The 19,065-nt window shown below is 36.2% G+C and overlaps 3 protein-coding genes and 1 non-coding gene across 5 annotated transcripts; 1 reads left to right on the top strand and 3 right to left on the bottom strand.

The window, feature by feature from the left end:
• Window positions 1–2,116: 2,116 nt before the first annotated feature.
• LOC103951936 lies at window positions 2,117–6,368 on the top strand. The gene is made up of 9 exons (XR_007259618.1): window positions 2,117–2,918; window positions 3,371–3,516; window positions 3,615–3,688; window positions 3,813–3,883; window positions 3,972–4,060; window positions 4,193–4,325; window positions 4,582–4,814; window positions 5,055–5,532; window positions 5,639–6,368. It is a non-coding gene; the product is annotated as an O-fucosyltransferase 35 (transcript).
• Window positions 6,369–6,558: 190 nt separating this feature from the next.
• LOC125470577 (MOB kinase activator-like 1A) lies at window positions 6,559–9,741 on the bottom strand. 2 transcript variants are annotated; one of them, XM_048569877.1, is made up of 7 exons: window positions 9,458–9,741; window positions 8,988–9,036; window positions 7,731–7,839; window positions 7,513–7,606; window positions 7,236–7,369; window positions 6,986–7,149; window positions 6,559–6,874 (listed from the first exon to the last, which is right to left on the bottom strand). In XM_048569877.1, the coding sequence occupies exons 1-7, from the start codon at window positions 9,481–9,483 to the stop codon at window positions 6,800–6,802; spliced, it is 651 nt and encodes a 216-aa protein (XP_048425834.1). In that variant the 5' UTR covers window positions 9,484–9,741; the 3' UTR covers window positions 6,559–6,799. The 2 variants fall into 2 exon arrangements, with proteins under 2 accessions (XP_048425834.1, XP_048425873.1); XM_048569916.1 differs by lacking the exon at window positions 8,988–9,036 and having other exon boundaries at window positions 9,458–9,735.
• A 3,820-nt stretch (window positions 9,742–13,561) lies between these two features.
• On the bottom strand, window positions 13,562–14,526 carry LOC103929728 (auxin-binding protein ABP20-like). Its single transcript, XM_048587454.1, is given in 3 exon segments — window positions 13,562–14,209; window positions 14,211–14,396; window positions 14,398–14,526. Coding segments are annotated over 3 exon segments (702 nt in total). The 3' UTR covers window positions 13,562–13,822.
• Window positions 14,527–16,487: 1,961 nt separating this feature from the next.
• Window positions 16,488–17,376, bottom strand: LOC125470557 (auxin-binding protein ABP19a-like). The gene is given in 2 exon segments (XM_048569825.1): window positions 16,488–16,838; window positions 16,840–17,376. Coding segments are annotated over 2 exon segments (630 nt in total). The 5' UTR covers window positions 17,308–17,376; the 3' UTR covers window positions 16,488–16,676.
• Window positions 17,377–19,065: the final 1,689 nt, after the last annotated feature.

Here is a 19,065-nt window from a genome sequence, read left to right as displayed (position 1 = left end):
CTAGAGCGTTTATATGTAGTGCACCCAGACTTGTCGTACAGACCACCATAGGTGGTTCCGACTCGTTGGCAGGTTTAGTGATTGAGTTGTGATTTGAGCTCTAGATTCAGCCGTACAGGTCACTTAGGGGACTCCGGCTGCCAAATCATTATAATATTGACGTGATATACATACCTGAGTACGTACATGTTATTATGAGGCCTTGAGCATGTTGGCATACCCTTGAGTATACTTGGCATATTTATACCTACGTTTATATGCTTATTTCTGGGAAGTATACAGGTTTTACGGCGAGGGGTTATATTATGTTTTATGAATTGGTTTTCTAAGATATTTGTTTTGCCCACTCACGCTTTTGTTTTTGCGCCCCTCCAGGTTCTAGTAGCTTAGCGGGTTCGGTGGTTTCCCCAGGGACGTCCCGGCATTCTGACAGACCTTCACCTACGTAGGGTCGCCTACGGGCGCACTATTGTCGTAACATTTATATTTGGGCTGCTGTATACCTTAGGCTCTGAATTCAGTGTTTTAATTACACTAGCACTTATCCTATTACTCTATAGTTACTAGTTTTAAATTATTCGTACTTTTCTATTACTGTTTCTAGCTTCCGCACTGTGCACATGGCTACGTCACTTCCACGTGGCGGCCAGCATACCCCGCTCTCGGTTGGGGTGTGTCATATAGGATGTAAAAATAGATGTGTAAATAACATTATACTTGTTTAATAGATGGAGATAACGAAATTCGAACAGACAAACTCTTTTTAGATTGGAAAGATGCATAGAACTAAATATTTCATACACTTTTGAGTTAGTGATAATAGTTTAACACAATAGACTAAAGTGTTTCAAATTTATAAAAGCACTGGAATTAGAATTCTTATTTACCTATAAAAAAAAATTCAATAAAAACGCTCATAAAAGAAGCGTGTGTTACAAATTTGTGTCATTAGAGAACAAGAGTAAAGTCTAACAGGAAATTGACAACACTCTCTTAGGAATCATAGGTTGAGACAAATGTCCAATTTATAGATATAAAGATTATGTTCCGGATGTATAACATAATACTAATGTCCCTTTCAATTCTCTTTACTTTACAATTGGTCACATATCCACATTAGTGAACATAAGTGAATATACAAAATATGTTCAAAATAATAACACTAAATAACAAATATATAAAAGAAGATGCGTTCTAAAAGATCTAGGGATGTGACATCCTCACATCCCTTTTTACTTTTCCCACATATTTTCAGTTTCTGATCGTCAGATTGGAAGAATTGAAAAAAATTAACGGACATAAATTAATAAGAGCATGTGAAAAGTACAAAAAAGTGTGTGGATAGTATATTCCAAGATCTAGACTCTTCTTATCATCTCATTTGGACCATTGTGATTACGATAATATAGTACAACTGACCCACCCCACCCCCAAAAAGAAATAAGAATATAACACCATGAATCCATCTCAACATCTTTTACATAATTATTGACACGTTTTTGTAGAGCTCATTTCATAATAACGTGTTAAAAATTATGTAAAAAAGTGATGTCACATATTATATATATATATATATATATATATATATATGTAAAAAAGTGCTGTGGAATGTCTAGTGTCCATCGTACTTGAAAAGACTTGATTTGATCGAGTACCTTTGTTCCCTTCAGAAAGGAAAATTGGAGCATTTTCTTCATTGGTGGATGAACGCAACATAATAATGTCTAGTTTAGGAACTCATCCATCAATGGGGCACCTTTCGTAGTGAGGGAACTCCTCTGCTTTTAGTGACTACTTTAGTTTCTGTAAAATGCATAAACTCGGGGATTTTCGTAAAAAAGAGAATTGAGTTACTTGCGTTAATAAAAAACGAGAAAGGGACGAAGAAACTCGATCAGTTACTAGAAACGAGCAAGAGCTAATGACGCACTTGACGAACAGATATTCATACACTCATTTATCATTCTCATGCACTTTTGTTAATTTTTTATTATTATTTTTTTTTCAATTTATTGGATCTGACATATAAAAATTAAAAAATTGACAGATAAATTTACATGATTATATTTCCATGAAAAAACTTTTATCCTTTTTCCCTCTAGAAAAGGGAAAAAAAATGGGAATCGTGGTGAATATTGGATCCAAAAATTCAAATCGCAATTAGTGTCACCATCGTCATTGGCTACAGCCTTACTAAACAAATCAAATTCCACCCCGAACCCGTTGTCGATTCTCTCACCATTCATCCCACCAAGCCCGGATTTCAGGACTTTCATTGAAAGGCTGGCTGTTTTAATGGCGTTCGCAGCCCAATCCAATCACCAACTGTAGCAATAAACACCACACTGATCACTACAAACGCGGCGTTCTATAGCTTTTACAGAGTTTCAGGACATGGGTCACCACCACCATCTCCACAACGCCAGCGATGGCGTCTCGCAGCGAGTCAACAGCCCGAGATTCTCCGGTGCAATGACGCGCCGAGCTCACTCATTCAAGCGCAACCCCAACGCCAGTGCCGCCGTCGCCAACACCGGCAGCTCACACAGCAACAACTGAAGTGGCAGCGGCACCAACGGTGGCAATGGCGTGTTCGGGGGCGCCGGCGAGTACGAGATTGACCTCCAGCTGAACTTGCCCAGATCTGAAATCGGCGGGAACTCGGTTCCAGGTGATGGGTTTGACTCGGTGTTGGAAAGGAAGCAGACCCACAACCATGTGAGCCAGAGAGTTGCAGCGAGGGGGTTTCTGAGAAGGCCAATTGGATCTGCAGTGGTGGACTTGGGGTTGAGGGAGAAGAGGAAGCTTGGCCATTGGATGTTCTTTGCATTTTGTGGATTTGTTTGTTTCTTGGGATTCTGAAGATTTGTGCAACTGGTTGGTTTGGATCTGTTATTGAAACTGCTACGTCCAATCAGGTTGGCAAAATATAATGTTCTATAATATATGCTTGTATGTCATAGCTAAGTTGACTAGAGCACTTCGAATCCGCTCCCCTTAGCTTAGATTAGTTAGAATATGCTCAAATTAAAGAAAAATGGTTCTGTTAGTATGTTCTTTTTTTTTTTTTTTTTTTTTTTTTTTTTAAATCCAGTCTGTGACTGTGTTTATATGTATGTTTTTATGTGTGTGTGTGTGTTTGAATGAATGAGTGAGTGAATGCTTTCGAGATTGTATATGTTATGTTTGATGAGATTGTTTTTGTCAGTAAATGTTACTTGTAGTTTTCTGCTGAATACCGATACGCGAAATTTTTTCATTGTATGTGCATGTGTACTTTGTTGGATTCTTTGTTTATCTGATTGCTCTTGGATTTCATGTTCAGCTGTACCCTTTCAATTTGTCATAATATGGGTTGTTCTAAACTTAGGATGGTTCTGACTCCATGAATCTTTTAAAACGGATGGATCAAAGCTCTCATGAATATGGATATCGGGATGGAGGAGGTCATGTTGAACAAACTATAATGATGGCTTCTAGTGTGAACCGTGTGGTTGTTGAAGAGAAAAGCGCTGAAGTAAGCCTTAAAATCTTATGCATGGACTCTTTGATGTTCTCGTTCTTTTCTCTGTAGGCCTTTCGATTATTCATTTGTGAAACTGACTTCTGGTTCTGCACACAAGTATCTGGTCCTGACCAAACAGTGAGAATTACAGTCATTGCATTGAGTTGTCAAAAATTCACAAAAGTATGCAACACATTCAACTATATGACTTTACTCTTCTCTCTCGCTGTCTTCCTGCCTTTGTTTGTTTAGATTTTGTGAGCTTGAGGTTCTCATTATCTCATGTCCTACTTCCATCTTTTGGCAGAGCTGGACGTGAAGACCAATGGTTACATTCTTATAAATGTCAACGGCGGCTTGAATCAGATGAGATTTGGGGTCTGGCTATTGTCTAGTTTGATTGTTTCTACAGTTATAATCTATTATATATTACTCTAGTCTGCTGCATGGAAATTTTAGAGTGTAGATTTGTGATATGGTTGCTGTTGCTAAGATTATGAAGGCAGCGCTTGTCCTACCTTCACTTGATCACACTTCCTACTGGGCTGATGAGAGGTTTGTTTGTTTCCATATAATTCTGAATGTCCTGAATGGTTATTCAGCCCTCTTCATGCACCAGATGATACACATTCAATTTTCCTAGTGATATTCTCCGAACTAATACTTCATTTTCATATCTAATTGTAGTGGTTTTAAAGATCTGTTTGATTGGCAACACTTTATTGAAACTCTAAAGGATGATATCCACATAGTTGAGACATTACCCTCTGCCTATGCTGGAATCGAGCCATTCAACAAGACACTAATATCTTGGTCAAAGGTCAGTATCAACTTATAATGTTTATTACTTCATCCTCGGTGGAGGAACATAGGATAAGCCTTCATCGTTGTTAGAGGAGCATAGGATAAGCAATCATTAGGGATGCGATGTTACATTCTAAAAAGATCTAGATTTTTGGTTATTAAATTGCCATTCAATGCACAAGAGTGGCTACTCTTAAGTGCAACGCCAACGTATCACATGTTTACCATTTTTAGACTAATTACTGTCAAGTGATTAACATTCATTTTTAGAGGCTAGTTATTATAAGTCAGAGGTTCTCCCACTGTTGAAGCAGCACAAAGTAATCTATTTCACTCATACAGATTCTCGGATTGCCAATAATAACCTCCCAAATTCCATCCAAAGGCGGAAGTGCCGTGTGAATTACAGGGCGTTGAAGTATTCAGCTACAATAGAAGAACTTGGAAAAACCTTGGTTTCTAGAATGCGGCAAAATGGAGGCCCTTATCTTGCTCTTCATCTGAGGCAAATGTTAATAAGTTTAAACTTTAATATCAGATGGACCGTTTCACTCTTTTGGTGCTCATGAAGTTAGTGATCTTTCAGAGATGAAATAGTGATTTATGTTAAATATTTGTATTCCAATATATAATGAATTTGCATTAGTAAAAGTAGGTTTCGTTTGCTTTCTTTGATAAGTAGGGTGATTTCAGCAACTTATTGTAAACTTATCTCCCTCTTATTGAACTGTAATTTCTTCATCAGGTATGAGAAGGATATGCTTGCGTTTACGGGCTGCAGTCATAGTTTGACAGCAGAAGAGGACAAAGAACTACGTAGAATGCGATATGAAGTCCGCCACTGGAAGGAGAAAGAAATTAATGGGACAGAGAGAAGGTTGCTTGGGGGCTGCCCACTGACGCCAAGGGAGACTTCACTTTTGCTCAGAGGGCTTGGTTTTCCATCCACTACCAGGATTTACTTGGTAGCTGGTGAAGCTTATGGGAATGGAAGCATGCAACATCTTGAGGATGAATTCCCCAACATATTTTCCCATTCCACTCTCACCGAAGAGGAAGAGCTGAGTCCATTCAAGAATCATCAGAACATGTTGGCTGGTATAGACTATGCTGTTGCCTTACAGAGTGATGTTTTTCTTTATACATATGATGGAAACGTGGCAAAAGCAGTGCAAGGTCATAGGCACTTTGAGAACTTTAAGAAGGACCATCAATCCAGACGGGTAAATACATAACCTATTTTCTTACAACTACTTTTAGCATGATTATTTTTCTTTTCTTTCGTTACATCTTCAGCGTACAATAAGTGACATTCCATTGTGGATGCAGGATGAATTTTGTAAAACTTGTCGATAAATTTGACGAAGGAAAAATCTCTTGGAACAAATTCTGTTCCAAGGTGAAAAAGCGTCACATAGACAGAGTTGGAGCTCCATATCCGAGAGAGCCTGGTGAGTTTCCGAAACTGGAGGAAAGCTTTTACGCGAATCCATATCCAGGCTGTATACGTGAAACAAGATGGAAAAAGTAGAGGCTGCTAAAAGGTTTTGCATTAAATCACTGCATGAGATCAGCTTCGCGCAAGACATCAAGGTATGTGCTGCCATTATTTCAAACGAATCGACATGAGGGTGGCAATCTTAAATTTCCAACTGCAAAAAAAATCAGTAGGTAATTTGGCATCGTTGGGGGTGAAAAAACAAACCTTCGAGCAGTTTAAACTGGGACACGATGTTCTTGGCAGCCTAATTTGAGGTTCAACACAGAAGTCACTTGTGCGTTCTCCCAACGACTACTGGAAAGTAAAGATTGATACCATGAACAGAGAACCTCCTTGCCAGTGTACCACAGCAATTAGATTTACACTGAAGTTTTATTCTGCACGTATTTTTTCGTACTTTTTTTGTCCATAGCATTTTTACTGAGCAGGTAGGGGGCTCCAAAATTGATAGGGATACAAAGGGTTGATACCGAATTGAATGTATTACTTCAAGATTTCAATAGTACAAAAATGTAATTCAAAGAATATCAATTTAATTACAAGCTGCAATTTGAGGAATTATGTTCTTTTGTTAATCGTAGTATATAAATATATGATGTATTAACGACAGAACGTGGGTTAAAGAATTCCAAGAAATTTAATGGGTGAATCCGAGTCACTTATAAGTAAACTTGAATGATAGTACCAATTACATCCAATCATCCAAATTGATGTATGACTGGCAATTTTGAATAAACAGTTTATACGGTTGTGATTTGACGTAAGATAATTGCTTGGAACATAAAATTACAACCAGAAACAGCTTTCTTAAAATTCCCAGAAGTTAAGGAAATGGTCCTCAACAAGGACAGGAGACGGATAGAGAAACAGAGGGTGCTAAAACAAGGCATCTCATTGCACATATATTGCATGGGCAAGTAGAAGCTGACAAAAATGTGCGCTCAAAAACAGAACCAAAATCCAAAAACATGAGACCAAAATTCTAGAAATCACTTAGGCTGTAGAATCGACTCAACCAGGTCCTGAAGAGGCGCAAGCTCCCCTTTTTCGATCAAGCGGAATTCCTGCGTCACAATGTGAAAAAATGAACATCAAACAAAGAGAAGCGGAGCGAAGAACTTAAACTTACGAAAGAAAGGAGGTAGAGCTGCGTCATGCGTAGTCAAAAAGCTTACCGATGTGAAGAGAACAAAGTGCTTGAAGCAGGTGTTGAGGTGAGCTTCTTCCTTCAAGCTCACAATTTTCTGGAAATGAGAATGGTAGATATGCGCGTAAACACGAAACAATCGCTTAAAAATGGTCTTGACGACATCTTGGAAATTGGATGGAAAGGGTGCTCCTGTAGCACATAACAGCAGATGAGTTGATGGAGGGAGCTTCATCAAAATTCAGGTCTAATTAGCTTCAGAAAAGTTTTCTGCTTACCCAATCTTTGAGGAAAGATGGATTCCTCATCGAGCTGAACTTCGATCCAGTCCATTAGATACTCGACATATTTTGGAGCAGAGACCTCAATTGGTTTCTTGATTGTAACTCCATCAGCCCATCTGTACTCATACCTGTGGAGAGCTTAACCAAACTTAGCACTTAGGAAATATGTTCCCAAAAAACTGCTTATCGAAGGAACTGTTGTTGAATGGGGAGAATTGATCAGAGTTAACAAAATTGTAAAAAGAAATTACTGGATGATCAAGAACTATACTTTGGCCCCGCAGACATTGTCGGACAAGTGACTGGCGTGCAGAACTCCGTGAGAGTTCCATATAGAATGTTCACTTGGTTGAAAAAATCAACAGCTGTAAAAATTGAAAGAAGTTAAAATATATTGCAATAACAATTTCCCAGTGAATTTTGTATTGATATGTAAACATGCACACATTAACACCATAATGATTACGATGATCATCTTGAAGTTCTTACTGTTTACTGCCAGCCATTCGTTTATATCTTCGCCGGGAGGCAGACGAACGGCCTCCCTCAGGTTGCCGCTGCCCAAGGTAGCATCAATGTGTTTCTGAAGCTGGGCACCCTACATTTATCAAAGTACATATATATATTTCTTCCATCAGGAAAAAAAAAATTCATGAAAAACCTTTGAGAAATAAAAAACAAACCAACCACAGGAATAAGTAAACATGATTAGGGTTGGCTGAGGGATGTAATAACTAATAAGGGTTTTTGAACATTAGTTCTTGTAAAAGATTAAAATTTAAAAAAAAAAAAACTTGATGCTAGATTACATATTCAATTTAATCCCTTGAAGTGTACTTTTATTAAAATTTATATTCAATTTTTGTTATTTAATATGTATTTTTATTTAATCTCTCCACAGTAAATTTTAATTTTATTAATATGCACATATTTAGTTCTTTAATTATAAATGAATATAAATGAGAAAATATTAAAAGATATTTGTGATACAAAAATATATAAATACATATAAGTGTATAGAAATGACTGTGTCAAAATATATAAAATTGACTTTTTTGTATCGAAATATTTGTACGTCCATGATTGTACCGAAATATTTTTATAATAAACCTAAATGTATAACCAAAATGTATTATATTGAATTAATTTACGCAAATGTCAATACCGAAATGTATGTACCAAAATATAGTATATTGAATTAATGTACCTAAAAGTCAATACTCTAATGAGAGGTGTTAAGTTCAATCTCGTGGATGACGAATTCGATACCAAATTAAGTTGTTCATTGTGTGGCTTAACGGAATCACCCTCACTTTAGTGTAAAATATATCGTTGTACTAAAAAAAAAAACTCAAATGTGTGTACCAAAATGCATGTATATGTTTCTATTGATGAATTAATGTACCTATATGTTTGTATCGAAGGATATACTGAAATATTCAGATGTATTAATGTACGTAAATGAAGAACATACAAAATTGTTATCGGACTATATATTATAAAAAAAATTAGTTGCCTAAATGTAGACATTAAAATATATTATGATAAATGAAATAAAATTCAAATTCAAATGTAATTAATACATTAAAATAGGAATAAAAAGATAAATAAAACATCAAAATATAACTAATAAATGAGATGATTAAATGTACTAGGGACTAAAATTGGATTGTAATCTTATACAAGGTAGTCTAAAACTCATCTTTTTAAGAATTAAAATGAAGTTTTTTAAACTAATAAACCAACCTTGCTACCGGATGGAGCGCTCTTTTTCGGCCGGAATGTCTTCTGGTTTCTGCTGAATTATCAAATATGTGATTCAGGGTAGGACGAAAACATAAAAACATGTTCCGGATTCGAACAAAGAACAAAGTAACAGTTTTTATTATTGTCTCAATGGCAATAAAACAACATGAATAAAAAACCCTTTTTGTTTTCCTGAACCAAATTTCAATTAGTAAACAGATAAAATTTTGAATTTTGATTGGTGCCCATATAGCAGAAACCTCTATCAAAACAAAATATGAGAGGAGGAAAAGCATGCATCAAATATGACAGAGATATCAAAATCATCACAAAACCCAAGAAAAAATCTTGAGACAAAAAAAAAAAGTTTTGTTCTATAGAATTCATGATCCTGAATGTAAAATAAATAAATAAAACAGATTAGTTTTGAATATATTGGATTAAAAAAGTTGGGATCATTAGGAACAAACCTGCTTCCCAGGCCAAAGAGACTCATGGTTCTTCTCTCTCTGTCTCGTCCCTCTCTCTCTCTCTCTCTAACTCTGCAGAATCCAAGGCGATAATAGAGGGACAATTCTAGGAGAAAGAAAGAAGGAATATATATACAGAAACACACTATATATGAACAGCATATTTATCTGTCTATATATACTCTCTCTCTCTCTCTCTCTCTCTTCCTGCTTGACCTTGCTACGCCAGTCTGTCATTTACAACTCAGACTTGGAGAAAGGGGTTGTCTTCCTTTCTTTTCCATTTGATTGCCACCCTGCTAACCTGGCTCAATCTCCTTATTTCTTTCTCGTTTACTCTAAAATTTTATATTTATGTGGAAATGTTTAATACAACACGGGAAATAATGTCCGTACATTTTTTTTTCTTTTTCTCCAAATCATGTTTATTTTTTACTTCTGCATTGAATAATAAACAAAGAATTGAAAAAATGTAAATATATACACAGGTGTGCAGAAAGCAAAAAAATGTATCAGAAAATCATTTTCATGTTTAATATATAACACAAGCTAAAAAGAGTAATAATCTGTCTACCGGCCAAAAGAAGAAAGATGAAAAAGTTATGAGTCCGCTGAGGTGGCAATTTGATAACTAAAGAAAGACACCTGAAAATTTATGTGTATGGGTGTTAACTGTACGACCATATCAATTGTTGATCCGAGTTAATAATGCTATAGAGATAATAAAATTTTGGAAACGGAAGGATGTGAAAGTTGAATGTTGGTTTATTATTTAAACGTTGATGAACGTATTTATTCATATTGATGACACATCATCATTTTATTTATAAATTTTGTCTCCGAATTTAGTCTTATTAACGTTACCCTCTAAAGTAAGGGATAGAATCGTTTTTGATATCTTAATCATAGATGCTTTGATTTCAATGATTGGCAATTTAGCATAATTAAAGAGGATCATCCTTGGTGATTGGTGTTTAGATAGGATTCATTAGAAAAAGAAACAAAGATATAAAGATAAAGAACCAGATTCAACATCAGCATCTACTTTGAGAGATTTTTTTTTTTTTTGGAAGACAGAAATTCGAACTTGTATGCAACACAGCTGAACTAATTACACTAACTCATGTATGCGGAGTTAGGGATTACGTTGTATAGAATTTTAATGGGAGGGGTGGGACCAAAATAGTGATAATATGATATGCATCTTAGCTGTAAGCCTACTGGCAAATATAATATGATACATATTCTGCGAATTTAATTTGTCCAATCGAGTTGAGTTGGAGATGGACCATGTCTTATAAATCAATATTGTTTATATGCATAAACTACTTAGTCTTAAATATAAATAGGATTATATTATAACTTGGGGTTCAAGCTTTGATTTCGATGTTGACCTATCATTCACCAACTCCTTCGGGTCTTTTTCAATTAGATAAATTATGTCGATTAATAACCTTAATTTTGGGATTAGATCAGTGACTAGTCTACCATCCAAACTGTAAGTCGTCCTCATTGTCTAGTGGTAACTCGAGAGGTCAGTCATGTTAGGAAATACAATCTAATCAAGTGAGGCTGGAAAGACTTGAAACCTATGGGATTTATAGCTTTAGTTATAAAAATACTAAGAAATGATAAATATACACTTTTTTATTAGCTTCTCACACACTCATGTTTATTTATATTTGTTGCTTTTGTTTGATTTGTTTAATCTGATGGCTAGAAATAAAGAGGGGTGAGTGAAGCTAAAGATTGTGTGTGAAAATCACATCTCATCATAATTACAATATTTGGACACAGAAAACTAATACGCATTTTAATATATATGGACTTTAATAAGGAATTGTTATTAGCACTTCAAAAATCTTATTTGACACTCCAAACTTTCTATAATTAGAAAGAAAAATACATTTATGAGGAGTGTAGAATGAAATTTTGAAGTGCTAATAACAGTTCCCCTTTAATATTGTATGTGGATTCCACCTATCTTAGAGAGTGCTAGCAAAGCAAACTCACTCGTGTGTGTCCAAATAAAATCACCTAAATATCCATCTTCCTTGATAATTAACTTCATTTTCAATTTCTTTTTACTCATATTTTAAATATCCATTCGTATTATAACACGTGTAACGATATTTTCAGTATCACACAAAATTAGAAGTGTTTATGCTATAATTTTGTCGATGAGGTAAATATCGACTACTACTAGGGTTGAAAGTCTGCTAAAAACAAGTATCATTCCATTTCAAAAGCAAAAGAACATGAGCTTCATGAAGAAAAAGTAAAGGAGAAAGAAAATGAGGAACAGTATAACGGATTTTGCGTACTCCGGGAGCTCACTTTACCGTTATATAATAGATTTTCAAACGCTCTCAAGCTCAAAGAAGAAAATCCACACCCACACACCTACCAACCTCCATTGTTAAAGAGCTAATCCAGTAAGGCCAAACCAAACCCACCCACCATTTTGGGCCTTCCTGCATAGGCTCTGCTCACCCTTCGTCGCTGTGGTCATCAAATTACGTCATTTTTCTCGCACCTCAAGTTCCGTCTTATGCGTTTCTCTGTTTATTTTTGTTCATTGACTCTCTTTTCTATTGTTCAATTCGAGAGAAAATAAGGAGTGCAAAATGAGAAAATAAGAGTATGGATAAAAGGGTGTTATATGAATTCAAATAACCTTGATCTACCACTTGGTACTACCGTCTAATGATATTCTTCTTCACTTGTAAGTGAAAGGTATTAGATTTGATTATCGTCAAAGACGAATTTGAACCACATTATTGCTAGCCTATCACGAGGCTAAGCCCATCCCTCTTCTTAGTGTATATAATATCGTTAATACATACATACATACATACACACACACACACACACACACACACACGCACACACACACACACATATATATATATATATATATATATAGACCTTGATCCAACATCCTAAGGTAGTGATTTGCAGATGTGGATTTATTGATGGGCAATTAAGGAAAATAAGAGTAATGCTATTCATACCATGTTTTTGTATCACATTTTCATATCACTTTAGGTGACATTTGATGCGGACAGCCACATCATTTGAATTAATCAGATTTTTAAATTTAGTTCATTATTTAATAAACTAATAATTAAGAAAAACTAGTTAATCAAATGATGATTGTGGTATACGAGGAGTATTTCTCCTTCCTTTCCTTGGGTTTTGCAAATTTTTCAAATGATGTGGTTGTCCACATCAGATGCCACCTAAGGTGGTATAGAAATGTAAAATAAAAATATGGTATGAATAACATTATAAAGTTGTTAACCTAATGTTTTCTTGGAAAGTGCCCAAGGAAAGTGATTGAAAAGTGCCAAGATATTTTTGTTTCTTTAACAACTATAGCCACTCAGTAATACAGTATAGTGATATTTTTCTTCGCTTGTAAATGTGAGGTCTTATGTTCGATTCTCGTCAAAAGCGTATTTGAACCATATTATTGCTAGCCCATTCTAAGGCTTAGCTCACTGCTCCACCAGTCCCTTAGTATAGATAATATCGTTTGTTCAAAAAAAAAAAAAAACAACTATAGTGCCTTATGATGTAGAAAAGAAGGGGGAAGGAAAACGTGATTTTGATCGATGACCGTCTTGCAAAAATGGATTTGGCATGAAAGTTTGGTTAATGTGCAGAAAGTAAGCCCGCATTGATGCTTAATTATGCTACTGGTCGTGCAAAAATGGATTTGGCATGAAATCTTGGTTAATCTGCAGAAAGTAAGCCTACATTTATGCTTAATTATGCTACTGATTGAAGTCTTCTTGAGGAAGTAACTACGTGGTGATATTAATCACGTTATAATTTGTGGATTGTACATTTTTTTATAAGGAAATTGGGTATAGTACTGTATATAGATATATACCTACATAATAACACGAATGGATAAGTAACATCATGTGACGATGAGGCTACACAAAAAATTCAACCAAACAATCCACAAAAATTTAAACCAGACGAAAATTAGTTGATACGGCCATTGGTAGTGTATGATTGTGTTCAACACTTTCTTCATTTGGGTTTGATTGTACCTTAGCTCCATGATTCTTGCTTGAAAGTTTACAAGATATATAAAGAAACATGCATTTATTCAATCTTAAGATATGCAAATAAGAACTAGGGTTTCAAATAAATAGGGCATTTGCCTTCAACAACAAAGCACACACAACAAAACTTCTACCACAAACATACAAAAATCAAACGAAGTAATCTTCTGCAACGAATCAAAACCACCACTGAAAGGAAACCGAAATGGGACGTTCAACACAACAAGAAAGATACAATCTTTAGTGATAATGCTGGCTGAAATTCAAAGATGAGAGAGCTTAATTACTAATTAGTACCACCAAGAACGCCCTTCAGTTTCTTGATCTGAGCAACGTCAAGGAAAGTAGTCTGCGCTATCAGTTCCGTTGGTAAATCATTTTTAAACAGCGCAAAGTCCAGAATCTGCAGCCCTGGGCTTGGACTACTGAAGCTAACAAATGCAAGGGCCGTAGTCTCACCTCCATTCACTTGGAAGTGCAGTAACCCCTGAGGGAAAACCATAATGTCTCCCTTCTCAAGAGTTTGTAGATAAACTGTGTTAGCTGAGGAAACAAAGCCGGCGCAGATGGTCCCTTCGATGACAATTAGGACTTCCGAACCTCCAGGGTGTGTGTGAAATGGGATCACTCCACCAACAGCCAGGTCTAGACGCGCGAGTGAAATGCCAAGGCCAGTTGACACCAGGGAACTGAGCAGCAAATGCAGGGGTGACTGCAGCCTTGATGATGTTTGTAGTGTTGCCAGCAACGCCTAGGCCCGAGAAAACAAAGTCGTCTACTTTAACTGTTGCAGGGCTTTTGCAAGAGTAGCCTGCAGGGCCGTCAGGAGCTGTGAGGTCTGCAACGCAGAAGTCCTGCACAGGCTGCATTGGAGTAGGAGAGGAGGAGAAAAAATGTGAACAAGATAGGGAATATCATCGTTACGTAGCACAAAAATTGTGTGATTGCTAAAGCTGTTTTTGAGATATGCTTCATGATAATTGGGAACATATATATAGAGGGATATGAAAATATCTTGAGCTCATTGCAATTGGTTGTTAGGAATATGCCCATTAGGGTTCACATGTATTGTATTTCGAAACTATACGATGGGGGCAAAGGACAAATTTCTAGCTGTGAAGCATGTGAGTGATATTTTCATCAGATGACAAGAAGAAGCCTCTTTTTGTTTTAACAATGCAGTAACAGCAGAAAGATGATATGCAGAAAAACTACTGACTTACTGTTAGTCGAGTTCCCAAATATTTCGTCATTCGACTAAAATCCCATCTATTAGTACTATAAAATATGATGTTCCACACGCCACTTAATACTATGGTCTAGTAGTATTCCTCTTCACTTATAAGTGATAGGTCTTAGATTCGATTCTTTCCAAATGTGACTTTGAGCCACTTTACTGCTAGCTCATTGCGAGGCTAAGCTCAACCCTCTCCCCCTTAGTGTAGATAATATCGTTTGTCTAAAAAAAAAAATTGTGTTCCACACATAATGCAAAACTAGTAAGCTCTTTTCAGTCTATTATATATAATTAATTATCAACTATAAATTATTTAACATATTTTGTAACTGTTTTACTAAAACAATCAATACATTAACGAGATATAGACGTATTTCATGTTTTGCGAACTTAGTTATCTACTTAGAGGGTCCAAGATTGTGTCCTAAGATTTGAAGTCCATCAAGAGAATTCGAAAATGGTGAGCAGATTGTGGTCCTTGAGATATGGTTAGAAGACATTTTTACAGACAAAAAGGCGTCACGGGAATGGGAATTCTGTGGATATCCGAAACTCCCCTTCTTGCAGGGTTCTTGGATTTCATTACTTATGGTCAAAAGTCTTTCCCAGTTCTGTGTCGTTGTGTGTATCTTAACTGTAAGATTCTTCTCCCTTCACCTTAATCATTACTTCATGGATCCAACACCACATCTGATACAGATGCAGAAGTGCACACATCAACAACAACCGCACATTAAACGGACACACTAGAAAGGGATAAAACGAAAGGAATCCTTGCCTCTCAAAGAGTAAAATTCAATAATAATATTCCAAAAGTCTCCTAAATCCTAAATTACATTGTGCTTAAATAGAAAAAAATAACCTACAGTCTTAACATGAAATAAAATATAAATAACGAAAATACTTAATTGCCTTGTTTAATTAAGTAATATGAAAAATAAAATAAAATACCTAATTTATTACAAATTGAGAAATAATCTCTTGATTTGCGCTGCATCAACATCGCTTCTGCATGAATATGAACCAATCTACAGTAAACTATGGATTAAAAATAACAATAATATCAGAGAATATGGATAATGACCTGGTTTTTAGCAGGGTTTTCGGTATTGCCCTTGGGCACTCGATGAACTTCCTGCACTACAAATTCATGTGCCTCATGTTTGAGGTTCCTTGCTATTTTTTTTATATTGTGAATTTTCAACAACGCTGCCATTATTCATAATTTCATAATATGTTTGATATTTACATATGTTAGAGGGCTTCTTGCCGATCCGAATAATCATATATAGTATACTACCTGTCTTAACCTTAACCCTAAGCACAATAAAGTAGCCTCAAGGATCAAAGAGCTTAGTATGAAACGCTAAGGTGAAGAGGGCTTTTTTTATAGAGAGAGTGAAGGGGGCGGAGCTTGAGTCTTCTAAGCCGTAGGAATAGGGAACGAATCCATCCTGTGTAATGAGAACTCCCCTTCGTCTCCTTAAACGTAAAGGAAGTTCACGACTGGGTAGGAGTTTATGGTAGGTGCGAATCCCTGAAACTTTCATTGAAAGAAGTCGATCATGAGATGGAGGTGGAGTTATATATATGAGTTATCCAAAATCAGAAGCATTGCGATACTCGTGCAATTTGCAGCGGATAAGGTACACTAGTGTTCTTATTTCTTGATTGAAAATTAAGCAGGTTACCTCAATAAAATAGAAATTATATAAAAAGAACGAATATCGATCAGAGGATGCATTGCCTTCAATACAATTGTTGCTACATTGGTCAGACGGAAGCATAGAATAATACTTCTACAAGCATACAACAATAGAGCACTCTTTTATTCTCAATCACAACAAGAAAACAAAAAGACATGGAATAACCCCCTGAAGACGGGGGATGGAAAGGAGACAATCTAATTAGTACCACCAAGAACACCCTTAAGCTTCTTTATCTGAGCAACATCGAGGAAAGTGGTCTGCGCTATCAATTCAGTAGGTAAGTCGTTTTGGAACAGTGCAAAGTCCAGAATCTGCAGACCGGGGCTTGGACTACTGAAGCTAACGTATGCAAGGGATGGAGCCTTTATCTCCATTCACTTGGAAGTGCAATAGGCCTTGAGGGAACACCATAATGTCACCCTTCTTAAGAGTTTTCAGATAAACCGTGTTAGCTGAGGAAACAAACCCAGCAATTATTGTTCCTTGCGCAACAAGTAGGACTTCAGAAGCCCCAGGGTGTGTGTGGAATGGGATAACTCCACCCGCATCTAGGTCTAGGCGTGCAAGTGAAATGCCGAGGCCATTCACACCAGGAAATTGAGCAGCAAATGCAGGGGTGACTGCAGCTTTGATGATATTTGTGGTGTTGCCGGCAATGCCTAGGCCTGAGTACACGAAATCATCTACCGTAACTTTTGCTGGCTTTTTACAAGAGTAGCCTGCAGGGCCCTCCGGAGCTTTGTAGTCTGCAACGCAGAAGTCTTGCACAGAAGCAAAGGAGGAGGAGAGGAGGAGAGCAAATGTAAAGAAGATAGGGAAAATCATCTTCTCCAAGCGAATGGTATTTTTTCAGTTTTAGCCTTTTTTCGGGTGTTTCTTGATGAGGAAATTAGGACTCTATATAGTGGGATAAAGTGAATATGATCTTGTGCCGTTTGCAATTTGTTATTTGGAATATGCCCACGATAGTGATATTATACGTATATACGTCTACGAACAAAGCAAACGACAGACTTCAAACTGTGATGCATGTGGTTAAAGATATTTTCTTCACATAACAACAAGAAGCATCTTTTCGCTTTTGAAAAATGCAAAAACATAAAGACATCATGTACACAAAAACTACCGACCCACAGTTAACTCATACTGTTATTTTTGAGCTCCTAAATCTTTTGTAGTTCAATTAACAATCCCTTGTAGTATTATAAGATTTTTTTTTTTTTTTCAGTGTTCCACTAAACGAATATCAGATTTCCCGACTGTGTTCTCTAGCTCTATATCAATCAAGCAGAAGCAGTACAGCCAACTGCATTGCAGATTGGCAACCAAATTGAGGTACTCAAAGACTCTAGCTTGCTCCTCCAGCTGATATGCAAGGAATTAATTTCATCCGAAATGTTTCTACATCAAACTTTGCAATTGTGACCTAAGAATCCAAGGTTGAAATTAACGAGGAGAGTCCGAAAATGGTGAAAGATTGTGGTCCTTGAGTCATGCATGGGGAGGCATAAGAAGACATTTTGACATGCTAAAAGGGGGCAGGAAATGGGAAAATGTGTGGATATCAGAAATTCCCCTTGTCGCAGCGTAATTGGATTTCACTATTTGGAATTCTGAAAAGTCTCTTCAAATTCTATCTCCATGTATATATAGTAACTTAATATTTTTCAATATTTCACCTTATCATTACAATATCAGTCAATGCAGACTAACTATAAATATTGCAGATTGCATATATATCATATTAATCTCAAAGTAAACTCTAGCACTTGGGTGTCACCAGGAGTATATCCTTGTGTGAGTATAAACCCTAGCAGTGGTATACTCACACAAAGAAACATATGCTCCCAGTGACATATAGAATCCATCCTATGTTTAAGAATCGAGATTCGAGACCCAAGTAGTAGTTATAGGTGCACTGCTGGTGCAGTCCTAAAATTGTATTTTACGGTTTGTGGTATAGCAGCATTCATCAAGATAAGGTTGTGAGCTTATGGCTAAGGTTATCATCAGAAGGGTGGTAAGCCAGCCATCCTTCAGTTTCAGCCAAAGAGACAAAATCTCCGTACATAAATTTTGTTTGCAAAGTTGTCCAAAACACTAATATATTCCCATTGATTGTGGGTTCAATGGTCATTTTCTCTTCAGAGAAGGTTGGTGCCTCATGTGATATTGATGAATATCTAATCTCGTCTAATTCATCTCTATTTCCATTAAAAAAATGAAAAACTTCCCATTGATTATACACACAAAAATATTAACTAAATATTGTATTACAAAATTATTAATGTACTATTTCACTGTTGGATTTTGTTTAAATGAACTTCAATGAACGATATTTCAGGAAGAAAAGAATCTGCAGAAATTAATTGCATACGTAAAAGAACAAAGAGAGGTCCAGTAGAGTGATTAGTGCAACCAAATTAAATTAAATAATGTAACAAAGAATGAGAAAATACGCAAAATAAAAATGAACAGGACTGACCTAAAATTGAATAGCGGCATCCACAGAAAACCCCTATGCATAAAAGAAAATCTGAGGAAAAGTTAAACAATCAGGATACAATTAACCAGACAAGCATC

The sequence above is a fragment of a genome, unplaced genomic scaffold (assembly GCF_019419815.1).
Source record: "Pyrus x bretschneideri cultivar Hongxiangsu unplaced genomic scaffold, Pyrus_bretschneideri_v1 Contig1, whole genome shotgun sequence".
NCBI classification, from domain to species: Eukaryota; Viridiplantae; Streptophyta; class Magnoliopsida; order Rosales; family Rosaceae; genus Pyrus; species Pyrus x bretschneideri.
The sequence above is the reverse complement of the archived record's forward strand: the minus strand, read 5'-3'. Positions and strand labels throughout refer to the sequence as shown.

Coding starts and splice junctions, on each gene's coding strand:
- LOC125470577 (XM_048569877.1), bottom strand. CDS start 9,483: ATGAGTCTCTTTGGCCTGGGAAGCAG. Junction 7,607..7,730: donor CGAATGGCTGGCAGTAAACA/GTAAGAACTTCA, acceptor CAATTTTTACAG/CTGTTGATTTTTTCAACCAA. Junction 7,370..7,512: donor ACAATGTCTGCGGGGCCAAA/GTATAGTTCTTG, acceptor AGCTCTCCACAG/GTATGAGTACAGATGGGCTG.